This window comes from Dioscorea cayenensis, chromosome 16 (assembly GCF_009730915.1).
Source record: "Dioscorea cayenensis subsp. rotundata cultivar TDr96_F1 chromosome 16, TDr96_F1_v2_PseudoChromosome.rev07_lg8_w22 25.fasta, whole genome shotgun sequence".
In the NCBI taxonomy this organism is placed as follows: domain Eukaryota; kingdom Viridiplantae; phylum Streptophyta; class Magnoliopsida; order Dioscoreales; family Dioscoreaceae; genus Dioscorea; species Dioscorea cayenensis.
Genome location: NC_052486.1, coordinates 23,605,271 through 23,616,806, shown reverse-complemented (window position 1 = coordinate 23,616,806; position 11,536 = coordinate 23,605,271). Strand labels below are relative to the sequence as shown.

Genomic DNA, 11,536 nt, shown 5'->3' with positions numbered 1-11,536 from the left:
ACATTGAATTTGAGATTATTTATTAATATGATGTTTTATATAAAAAAAATCTTAATACTCTTGAAATCAAATTATTGGACAAATAATCACACACAAAAAAAAAAATTGATCGATATATAAAATTAACTATTTGTACAAATAATCACTATTTCTTGAGACATATATTTGCACAAACACACAAATTATACATATAATTTATCATACACCATGTGGTCTCTCATGCACAAAGTAGCATTGAAATAGTTAAATTAATTGATGATGGAATCTTATTTAAATTAATAGTCCATTAAAAAAATTCTCATGAAAAGTTATTGCTTCATGAGAAATTTTTTATATAGTTTTGAGTATTTTTGATTTATAAAAAAACTCATTACCTGAGAAAAAATAAATACGTATACGAACAAATATATATAATATAAAAGAGAGAACGCGAATAAATGCTTCAAAGATACTCGAACAAATAAATACGTACACGAAAAAATAAATACGTACAAGAAAGAACGCGAATAAATGCTTCAAAGAGATATATATAATATAAAATTTATTTTATTAGAGTTTTTTTTTTGCAAAAATCTGGAGCATTTCTTGATTAGCGGTCTAGATTAACTAGATGAGACCACATCAAGATTCAAACTCACAGTAAATCAACGGCTTAAATTAAATCCAGGCACCATCATGATCCCAATCTATATCCACCATCGGATCCATCCTCTCTTAATCCTAACCCTCCATTTCAAACACCTAGGCATTCAAATTTCAAATCACTGACCGTTGCCCTTTCCCTTTATAATCCCCCGCCCAAACTCTCCTCCCAAATCCCCAAATTCAAAGCTCTCAGACACGATCTCAGTGTCCCTCCTCCCCATCTCCCTCGCCATGGCCATCGAGAAGAAGCTACCACTCCAGTCTAGCTCCGCCCACAACGCCGCCGCCGGAGATGGAGCCGCCGCTGGCAAGAAGACGATCGAGGAGACGTACCAGAAGGTGACGCAGCTGGAGCACATTCTCCTCCGTCCTGACACCTACATCGGCTCCATTGAGAAGCACACCCAGGATCTCTGGGTGTTTGAGAAGCCTAACATCACTGTCGATGCAGCGGATGATCTAGCAGCGCCGTCCGGTGATGATAAAGAAACTATGGTTCACCGAAAGGTGACCTTCGTCCCCGGCCTCTACAAGATCTTTGATGAGATCCTTGTCAACGCTGCTGATAACAAGCAGCGAGACCCCTCCATGGACTGTCTGCGTGTTGAGATTGATCCCCAGGCTAATCGCATCAGCATCTACAACAATGGTGATGGTGTTCCCATTGAGATCCATGCTGATGAAGGGGTTTATGTGCCTGAGATGATTTTTGGGCACTTGCTAACGAGTAGCAACTACAATGACAACGTAAAGAAAACCACTGGAGGGAGGAATGGGTACGGTGCGAAGCTGACGAACATCTTCTCCACGGAGTTTGTGATCGAGACTGCTGATGGGAAGAGGCAGAAGAAGTACAAACAGGTATTAAAATTTGCCATTATTGACGTTTCCCTTTGTTAGATTTAGGGTTTATTGCATTTCATCATCGCAGAATAGGTCTATTTGAAGTGGTTGTCATGCAATGGTAGCATTCTGCTGAACTTTTTCTAGTTTACTTGATCGGCTCTTATCATGGATTTAGATAATCTTGTGTGATTGTTTATTGAATCTCCCAAATCAAATAATGCAGAAATCTTTAAGGACAAATATACATTTTGCTAGCTTCCGCTCTAAAATTTTGGAAAAATGCAATGATCTAAGTTAGTCTACTCATCACTTGCAATGGATGATTGTTTCCTTTTTGTGCTCTTAATCATAGATCCTTAGTTACTTAATCCGTGTGTTTTGATTACTTGTATATAGGTTTTCTCTGATAACATGAGCAAAAAGTCAGAACCAAACATTACCAAGTGCAAAAATGGAGAGAATTGGACTACAGTCACGTTCAAGCCAGACCTGTCTAAATTCAATATGACAATGCTCGAAGATGATGTTGTGGCATTGATGAAGAGAAGAGTTGTTGATCTAGCAGGAACTCTTGGCAAAACTGTTAAGGTAGAATTGAATGGGAAAAGAGTGCCTGTGAAGTCTTTCGCTGATTATGTCAACTTATACCTCCAAAGTGCTTCCAAATTCAGGGCTGAACCCCTACCAAGGTTTTATGACAATTCTTTTGAGTATTTCAGTGTTATTTTTGGCTCAATTCTGTATCTTGCAATCTAACATTTACTTACTGACAGGATAATGGAGAGAGTGAACGAAAGGTGGGAGGTATGTGTTAGTCTTAGTGATGGACATTTCCAACAGATGAGTTTTGTAAATGGCATTGCAACTACAAAAGGTGGTAGTCATGTGGATTATGTCACCAATCAGATCACTGGCTATGTGATCAATTCAGCAAAGAAGAAGAATAAGAATGTGATTCTTAAGGCCCAATATGTCAAAAACCATCTGTGGGTCTTTGTCAATGCACTCATCGACAATCCTGCATTTGATTCTCAGACTAAAGAGAACTTAACAACTCGCCAAGGAAGCTTTGGATCTAAATGCGAGCTTTCAGAGGAGTTCCTTAAAAAGGGTTAGTGTTTCAGATATATATTCTTAGTGCACTTCTCATTATTATGTGAAAGCATGTTTGAGGAGGTAATATTGTTTTACAACTTGTGCTGTGCTGCAGTGGCTAAATCTGGAGTTTTAGACAATGTCCTCTCTTGGGCTGATATGAAGCAGAGCAAGGAACTGAAGAAGACCGATGGAACAAAGAAGCAGAGGATCACAGGCATTCCCAAACTCGAGGATGCTAATGATGCAGGTTCAAGTAGCTCTCACAAATGCACTCTGGTCCTGACTGAGGGAGATTCAGCCAAAGCACTTGCGGTGAGTAACTTGTTAATTGCCAAAATTAGTATGAAATTGTGATTTTGTACCTCAATTAAGGGATGTTATTCTCGTTGGGTGAACAGATGGCAGGTATTTCTGTAGTAGGCAGGAACCACTATGGCGTGTTCCCTCTGAGGGGTAAGCTGCTGAATGTGAGAGAAGCAAGTCACAAACAGATAATGGACAATCAAGAAATCCAGAACCTGAAACAGGCTCTTGGACTGCAGCATGGGAAGCAGTATGAAAGTGTTAATGGTTTAAGATATGGGCATCTCATGATAATGACTGATCAGGTTTGGTTTTAAAGCCATGCTAATATAACTTCCTGGTGTTTACAATTCTAATATAATCACTCTCTCTATATATACATACTTATATTTATTTATTCTATCGGTTTCAGGATCATGATGGATCCCATATCAAGGGTCTCCTGATCAATTTCATCCATTCATTCTGGCCATCCTTGCTGAAAATCCCCTCATTCATGCTTGAGTTTATCACACCGATTGTAAAGGTATATATTCTGCTTCTGATGTTCTGTGAAGAGCTATTTATCACCTATGTATCTGTTCTGATACCCTTAATCGAAAAACTTTTTAGGCAACTCACCGCAATGGTAGGGTATTGGCCTTTTACACCATGCCTGAATATGAAGCATGGAAGAAGAGCATAGAAGGAAATGCAAATGGCTGGACCATTAAGTATTATAAGGTTTGATCAGCTTAATAAGAGTAAAAACTCGTTTGAATGTTATTTGCCGCTGGCATGTGTCAATAATTTACTTGAGACGATTGCTGAGTAGGGGTTGGGTACAAGCACATCAAAAGAAGGAAAGGAATACTTCAGTGATCTTGGGAAGCACCAGAAGGATTTCTTGTGGGTGGATGAGCAAGATGGAGATGCCATTGAATTGGCATTCAGTAAGAAGAAGATCGAGGCTCGAAAAAACTGGCTCCGCCAGTTTGAGGTAAATGCCAAATATCTTTTGGCCTTGCAATTGTGCTTGACAGATAATTTTTTCCTAATTTAATAGCCATTGGTAACTGCAGCCAGGAACTTATCTAGATCAAAGTGCGAAGCTCATCAAGTACAGTGATTTCGTTAACAAGGAGTTGATATTGTTCTCCATGGCTGATCTTCAAAGGTCAATACCGTCCATGGTTGATGGTCTCAAGCCAGGCCAAAGGAAGATCTTGTACTGCTCTTTCAAGAGACCACTAATCAAAGAACTTAAGGTGTGTTTCTTAGTTCTTATTGATAAGTTGTATGCTTAATTGTGATAAGGTACAATCCATCATAATGTTTATCTATTTCTTCTCAGGTGGCTCAATTCTCTGGCTATGTTTCTGAGAAATCTGCCTACCATCACGGTGAGCAGAGTCTTGCCAGCACTATAATCGGAATGGCCCAGGATTTCGTGGGCAGTAACAATATTAACCTTTTGCAACCCAACGGACAGTTTGGCACCAGACATCAAGTGAGATACTCACCGCTATCAACTCATCCTCCTATGGATTTAGTTTATATTTTGTGGGCAGTAACAATATTAACAATAGGAGCTTTTATGGATTTGGTTTATATTTTGCGTTTTTCACTGTAATGCTCAGGGTGGCAAAGATCATGCAAGTGCAAGATATATCTTCACTTGTTTGTCCCCAGTGACCCGGTTTCTGTTTCCAAAGGATGATGATGCTCTTCTTAACTATTTGTCTGAAGACGGGCAGACCATTGAGCCAACCTGGTAATTTTTTGAGTCTCATTTTTGGTTTGAAGCCGGTGTAGATGGTGAGAATAAGTATAGTAATATACATTGATTCTGATCATTTACAGGTACATGCCCATCATACCTATGGTTCTTGTAAATGGAAGTGAGGGGATTGGAACTGGCTGGAGTTCTTACATTCCTAATTATAATCCGAGAGACATAGTTGCAAATGTAAAACGGTTGTTAAATGGTGAGGAAATGCAGCCTATGGACCCATGGTATAGAGGATTTAAGGTCAGTTAAATATATTTCTCTTTTCAGTTGAATTTTCTCTCTAATAGTGTCAGGACAACTAACTTGATCGCTGGATCAACCAGGGCCGGATTGAGAAATCTGCATCAAAGGTGGCTGGTGTCACCTACACCATCACTGGTATTGTGGAGGAAATTGACAACAACACGCTCAGAATCTTCGAGCTGCCAATACGTAGATGGACACAAGATTATAAGGAATTTCTTGAGTCATTGATGACTGGGAATGAGAAAAGCAAGGAACCATTTATCCAGGTACACTGAACAAAATGGGAAAAGTAAACTTGCTTGCAGGTATTTCACTCCTTGTCGAGTACTTATGTTTCCTTCTTTTAACAGGATTACAGAGAGCACAACGATGACACAACAGTACATTTTGAAGTTATTTTGTCGGAGGAGAACATGAACATTGCCAGACAGGAAGGGCTGGAGAAGAAATTCAAGCTTACTACAAGCATCAGTACCAGCAATATGCACCTTTTTGATCCAAGTGGGGTCATTAAAAAGTATGATACACCTGAGCAAAGTAAGTCGACAAGCCATTAATAACATGAACATCTCACTATCAAAGGTGGTTATTGGTAACTAATTGTTCTCCAATTCCTTTGCAGTTCTCGAGGAATTTTTCAGTTTGAGGCTTGAATTTTATGAGAAAAGAAAGGTGAGTTTTCTGAGCTGTTTCATATCCTCAGAGTCATTCATAGAAGAACATTAAGACTGACAACAATGTCTTCATATGCTGTGTAGAAAAAATTATTGGACAGCCTTGAATTCGAACTGATGAAGTTAGATAACAGAGTTAGGTTCATCCTTGGTGTTGTTAGAAACGAGATAATTGTGAGCAATAGGAAAAAAGCAGACTTGTTGATTGAGCTCAGGGAAAAAGGATTCACTCCTATAAGGAAGGAAAACAAAGGAATTGAGGCTGCAGTTGCTGGAGCTATGGCTGATTCAGAAGAAAACGAAGAGTCTTCAGAAGATAGTCCAGAGATTGTTAGAGGAGGTGTGAGAGCAAGTGACTATGACTACCTTCTATCCATGGCAATTGGAACCCTCACTCTAGAGAAGGTTCAGGAGTTGATTGCTAGTAAAAATAAACTGGAAGATGATGTTGTAGAATTGAAATGTGCCACTGTGATGTCTTTGTGGTCGAAGGACCTTGAAGCATTTGAAGGAATGCTCGATGTATGTGTATCCTATTCGTTGAAATCTCTTTAATCTTCTCCAATCTCCATTTCTGGTCATTGGCTGAGGTAGTTTTAATTTGTTGGTCTTATAACACAGGAACAAGATAAACTTGATGCTGAAGCTGAGCTGGCGAAGAACGAGATGAGAAAGAAGGGTTTGAATAGCAAAGCGGCGGCAGCTTCCAAGAACGGACCAAAACGACCAAGAAAGACCAACACTGCCAAACCTCCTCCCCCTGTTGTTCCAGTGACTGCTCAGACTGATGCTAGTATGAACTGCTTTTCTTCTCTCACTAACAACTTGATTTCTACAGTTGTTTTCTTAGCTGAGTCTATCTCTCTTCATTCCTTTCAGACAACGCTCCTGAAGCCGTCAAACCAAAGCCTAGAGGGGGTGCAAAGAAGGCTACTTCCAAGAAAGTATGTTTGGTTTTCCTAGCATCTAACCAGAACTTTTATAAACGTAAGCATCTACTTGTAATTGCATCTTATCTGTTTCTTACTCGGCAGACGGTTGATAGTGAAAGCGATGACGACGATGAGATACTCGCACTTCAAGACCGACTGCGCGCACAAAGCCTCAGTTCATCTGCTCATGAAAATGGTACTTTTAGTTTAAGCATATATGCCTTTAATTCAATTAGTGTTATTGAGAAATTTCCGGCCTTTCCAAACTCATAATTCTTCTCAAGCAAACCAAAATACTCTTTTGATTATTCAGCTATGGATGTTGAGGAGGTGCCAGCAAAGAAGGAACCGAGCAAAAGAGCAGCTGCTGCAAAGGCATCATCGTCGATCGCCATCACTGACATCTCGGACGATGACGATGAACCTCTAGAAGACTACATGTCAAATATCCCAGAGGATGATAATGAAGATGGGGATGAGGAATTTGAGGTGATTGAGATTCCTAAAGGAAAGAAAACTGGTAGAAGAAAGGCAGACGCCACCACAACCACAACGGCAGCTAGAAAAATAGGTGCAGCAACTAACAGCAACAAGCAGAAACAGTCAGTTTTGAACCAACAAAAACTTATCACCACCGAAGTGCTGAAGCCTGTGGAACAGCAAGCTAAGAGCTCGCCGGAGAAGAAAGTGAGGAAGATCAGGGCATCCCCGTTCAACAAGAAGAGTGGTTCAGTGTTGGGGAAATCCTCACTTAGCAACAGTGAAGATTCCAGCGGCAGCTCATTAGTATCTAGTTCTAGTCCTTCAGATGAACCAATAATGATTGCACGTCCAAGAAGAGGGAACAGGACTGTAAAGAAAGCCACATATGTGGAAAGTGATTCAGAAATGGAGCAAAAGGATGATGATGATGATGATGATGATAGCCCTGTCACTGATGACTCAGACTTTGAGGAAGATGATTTTTAATCACTAGCTGTAAGTCATGTGCTATTTGCCAGTGGCCCAGTGCTTGTTCTTATTCATTTTATTAAATTCTAAACATCTGAAGTAGCGTGGGGTTTGGATTTCTTTGTTTGTTGATCTTATCTTGTGATTTCAGCTAAGGTGTAGGAAACATGGGGCCATTGAAGCCGACAAAGTCATTGGCTTTTGAGAAGAGGATGGAGGTGGTGGACCATTAATTATCATCAAAAACTTAGGTTGGTGGTTGTTACTTGCTTGTTGTTTAGCTTTGTACTCTGTCCCTGATGCCATGGTACAATTAAAGCATATTTCTTCTTTTCAATAATGTATGTGTTTGTTTCTCATGAATAGAGACACACTTCCACTTGGTGGAAGCTCAGCATCACCTTGATATGAGAATTTAGTGGAGACATTCTACTAGTTATATAGCTAGCTCCCACCATCTTTAAAAGGGCAATGTCTAAAGATAGAATGATAGGTTTATTTGAATTGAATATTTAGAATTGAGGAATTTTTGTTTTTTGAGATGTTAGTACTACTCCGGGGAGGCAGTATCTTGGGACTCAGTCCCCTGACGGCATTGTGCAGTGGGCACCCAGTTATTTTTCTAGCCAATCCTTTAGCTTGTTTTTGACTTAAAAGAAAGTTCGTGGCAACTTTCATGCACTCTCTTATCCATTCTTTGAATTTTGATTTGATTAATGAGGACACTAATAATTAAACGCATGACTTATGTTATCTAGCTTTTTCAATTCATAACTTTTGCATCATGTTTTTCGGCCATAATACACAATATTTAACCGACATTATTCAGGTCCTGTCTCATTGTACATGATAAGATATATATTAAAAACTTGTATTATGATCGAAAACATTGACTTTGTAATTTTTTTTATACCTATCATGACATCAATAGATGTCTACTTCTCCAGTTCTTGATAGTTGAAATGCTGGTTTTTTATTTGAACTACATTAAAAATCGTCAATTTTAGATTTTGAATCAGAGACTTTAGCTTCATTAATGGTCCACCAACCATACCAATTTTGTGATCTTTGAATGCAAACTAATTGCTGACTTGGAAATTTCAGGCGGGAGCCTACGTGGTTGAGAAAAAATAAATAAATAAATAAATACATGGAAGCATCCTATGTTACATCAAGAGTGCCAATTTATTCTCCTATTTTATCTCATTTAATGGGGATTTCATGTCCGAACACTTGTTTGGTTTTGAACAAGCTCGTATTTTCATTCTCAATCTATTTTTGGAATCAGAATTGATTTGGACAAAGGACAAAAACTTCTTGATTTTTATTTCTTTATTTAAATTTGAAAAAAAAAATTACACAAATGCATAGGTTCAACTAAAAATGCACTTGATTTTCAGAGTGGTGGAGAGTATTATTTGCTTTATTAAATTGAAATTCTATCAATAAAACATTTTCACTATGAAAAGACTGATCTATTTTAAAAAAAGCAAAAGGAAAAAAAAACAAAAAAGCAAAAGTGAGCATATGTGCAAATAAAAGGTTTTAACGTAAACTAAAAGATTTAAATTAAAAGTTATTAGAACCCACGTGCAAGCTAATCTCGAGGCAAATGCACGGTTATCTCCGTACTAGCATAGTACACGCACGGTACGGGGAGTTTGGGAATATTGATTTATAGTTAATGACGAAATTAGGTCAATACTCTACATCTTTGTCTGTCTTGTTGAAGGGTGTTTCGGTATTTTCACGTTCCCGCGGAATTGCCACGCCATTGTTCAAGGAGTGGATATTCTCGCGAATATTACTAACGTGAACTAACGTCGTTATCTGCCCGTCAAGTATGTAACGTTAACACCAAGATTCCGTTAAGTGGCGTCAGTGTTAACGGTTAGATTGACGGTGAGGTAAGGCGGTTAGATGAGTAGGTAGGCGGTAACTCATTGCCCCTATAAATAGTGGCCTCCTCGAGAGTGTGAGGATTGGGGAGCTCTTTCTCTCAAGATTCCTTCATTCCCGATCTCTCTCGTTCGTCGTTTCTCTTCGTTCGCTATTGCATGGCAGCCAACTCGAAGGGGCGAGCGATCGCTAGTTCTCTCGGTAAGCGATTCGCCAACCGGATCTGGGCTTCCACCTCTCGCGATCAAGCTCCTTTGCCCTCTTCCTTCGCCTTGGCTTCTAGGTACGCGATTTCATGGTCTTTGATGCTAATCTCTGAGTAATCTACAGTGTTTTAGCTATTTTCTCGATTTTTAGCTATGTTTTGCTGTTCGATCTTTAAAAATCGATACCGATCATTGCCGGATTAGTAATTTTCACTGTCGATCTACTCATCATTACTGGTTTTTTCTGATTTTCCGGTGAAATTTCTCTTGGTTTTTCCCCGGGAAAATATCTCATCGTTTTGAATTCCTTTTCTCCGTTGAGGAGGTTATTCTAGTCTTTTTCTCAGTAGAAATGGCGATGTTTTCCTCTTGCTCGGATCTAATTTTGTTCCCCCTTTTTCATTTATTTTCCGAAAATACCCCTTTCTTGATTTGAAAAAGGGTACTCAACCCATCACCAACCCAACTACCCTCATTAGGATTAGCTGCATTGTGCGTGTCCAGCAAGAAACTTCCAGATGTAACCATCGCCTGCCACGTGTTCTTCATATCTTGTATTTTTTTTTTTTCATTTTTATTGTTTTTTAGGAGGGGTGCACACGTGTCGTCGTACGAGAAGAACTACGACGACCAGGTGCACCCGGTGGTGGTCCCGGACGATGTAATCGGGTCCAGGTCCGACAAGTACTGGGGCCCACATCCGAAGACCGGTGTCTTCGGCCCCTCCGAGCAACAACTCGCCGCCGGCGACTCCGCCTCTTCCGCCACTACGAGCAGCGGCGCTTCCTCGGTGCTGAACGAAACCCACTGGTTCCGCCCTCTCGAGGACGTCGACAAACCCCCCCACAACTAACGTGCTTTCCGCTTCGCACGTGCCGGAATTAATAAATAGATAAAAAAGGAAAAAATATCTCTATATATATATATAGTGATATAAATAAATAAATAAATAAGAGCGTTCACTGTTGTTGATGATACCTTTTAAGTGTGGTGTGGGGACCACTTGGGTTTGTAATATGGCGAGCCTGTTTTGGCACGTGCCGTTTCTTATGTTTATGGACTTCCGTATGCTACGTGTTTGCAACTGTGCTATTTTTAAAATGTCTTTTTCTCTTGTGGTGGTTTGGTTTCCGTACCCAGTCTTTATTTTTAATCCATTATTATTATTATTATTATTATTATTATTATTATTATTTATTATCATCGAAATCACCGACTAAACTGTATTCATTTAATTGAAAAACCTAAACTAATCAGTACAACATGCAACACCCATTACTTTGTTTGACCAAAAGCTCATTTGTTAATTATGAATAAAATCAACCTATTACCTGTATATTTCAATACAAATGTCCTGAGTTTGAATTTTTTTTTTTTCAAAATAAATAAATAAATAACTCAAAGAAGATAAAAACTTCATTAGTCATCATATTAAAAAAAAACATCTTAGCAATAAATGGCGGTTAGACAGCAAATAAATATATGTTTAATTTTGATTAATGACATATTTGCAGAATAAATATAGTTTGAATAATTTTGTTTTAATCAATTATATATATAATTATGTAATAAATTAGAGAAGCGTTGGACAATTGAATCCTTACTTTGTAATGCTTTAAGATTTTAGAAATTAATTAAAATAATACTGAAAGATGTGACAATATATGAGCGGTATTTAGATATGTACAGCTTGAGCTTGATATCTGATGACAATTATGTTCAATATTCTTTGCTTCAACCTTTGATTTTTGATTTTTGATATTCTTTATTGATGGTGGGGTTTTACTTCACCGTACATTATGTATATATATTATATATATATATATATATTCCTTTTCACACCTTTGTTTAATTGCTTTCATGATAAACTTATGCAATAATTTCTTATATCTTCTATTTGGCATTAATTTGATGTGAAGAAGACATGCATTTATTTATTTATATTATATTTTATTTTTCAAAATT

General features: G+C 38.4%; 2 protein-coding genes across 2 annotated transcripts; both read left to right on the top strand.

Annotated features, from left to right (window-relative positions):
* Window positions 1–819: 819 nt before the first annotated feature.
* Window positions 820–7,866, top strand: LOC120279060 (DNA topoisomerase 2-like). The gene is made up of 21 exons (XM_039285911.1): window positions 820–1,506; window positions 1,888–2,180; window positions 2,265–2,602; window positions 2,702–2,901; window positions 2,988–3,197; window positions 3,305–3,418; window positions 3,505–3,615; window positions 3,707–3,871; window positions 3,954–4,139; window positions 4,226–4,381; window positions 4,512–4,645; window positions 4,735–4,903; window positions 4,987–5,175; window positions 5,260–5,446; window positions 5,532–5,581; window positions 5,668–6,105; window positions 6,205–6,376; window positions 6,463–6,527; window positions 6,618–6,711; window positions 6,829–7,493; window positions 7,618–7,866. The coding sequence occupies exons 1-20, from the start codon at window positions 877–879 to the stop codon at window positions 7,482–7,484; spliced, it is 4,557 nt and encodes a 1,518-aa protein (XP_039141845.1). The 5' UTR covers window positions 820–876; the 3' UTR covers window positions 7,485–7,493; window positions 7,618–7,866.
* Window positions 7,867–9,431: 1,565 nt separating this feature from the next.
* Window positions 9,432–10,685, top strand: LOC120278733 (late embryogenesis abundant protein At5g17165-like). The gene is made up of 2 exons (XM_039285459.1): window positions 9,432–9,648; window positions 10,160–10,685. Exons 1-2 carry the CDS (start codon window positions 9,524–9,526, stop codon window positions 10,422–10,424), a joined length of 390 nt encoding a protein of 129 aa, XP_039141393.1. The 5' UTR covers window positions 9,432–9,523; the 3' UTR covers window positions 10,425–10,685.
* The last annotated feature ends 851 nt before the right edge of the window (window positions 10,686–11,536 follow it).

What these genes read in the sequence shown, in the direction of transcription:
- LOC120279060 (XM_039285911.1), top strand. Translation starts at nt 877, where the DNA reads ATGGCCATCGAGAAGAAGCTACCACTCCAGTCTAGCTCCGCCCACAAC. An exon ending in TTATCACACCGATTGTAAAG is followed by an intron (nt 3,419 to 3,504) that starts GTATATATTCTG and finishes AAAACTTTTTAG; the next exon opens with GCAACTCACCGCAATGGTAG. An exon ending in AGTTTGGCACCAGACATCAA is followed by an intron (nt 4,382 to 4,511) that starts GTGAGATACTCA and finishes TGTAATGCTCAG; the next exon opens with GGTGGCAAAGATCATGCAAG.
- LOC120278733 (XM_039285459.1), top strand. Translation starts at nt 9,524, where the DNA reads ATGGCAGCCAACTCGAAGGGGCGAGCGATCGCTAGTTCTCTCGGTAAG. An exon ending in TCCTTCGCCTTGGCTTCTAG is followed by an intron (nt 9,649 to 10,159) that starts GTACGCGATTTC and finishes ATTGTTTTTTAG; the next exon opens with GAGGGGTGCACACGTGTCGT.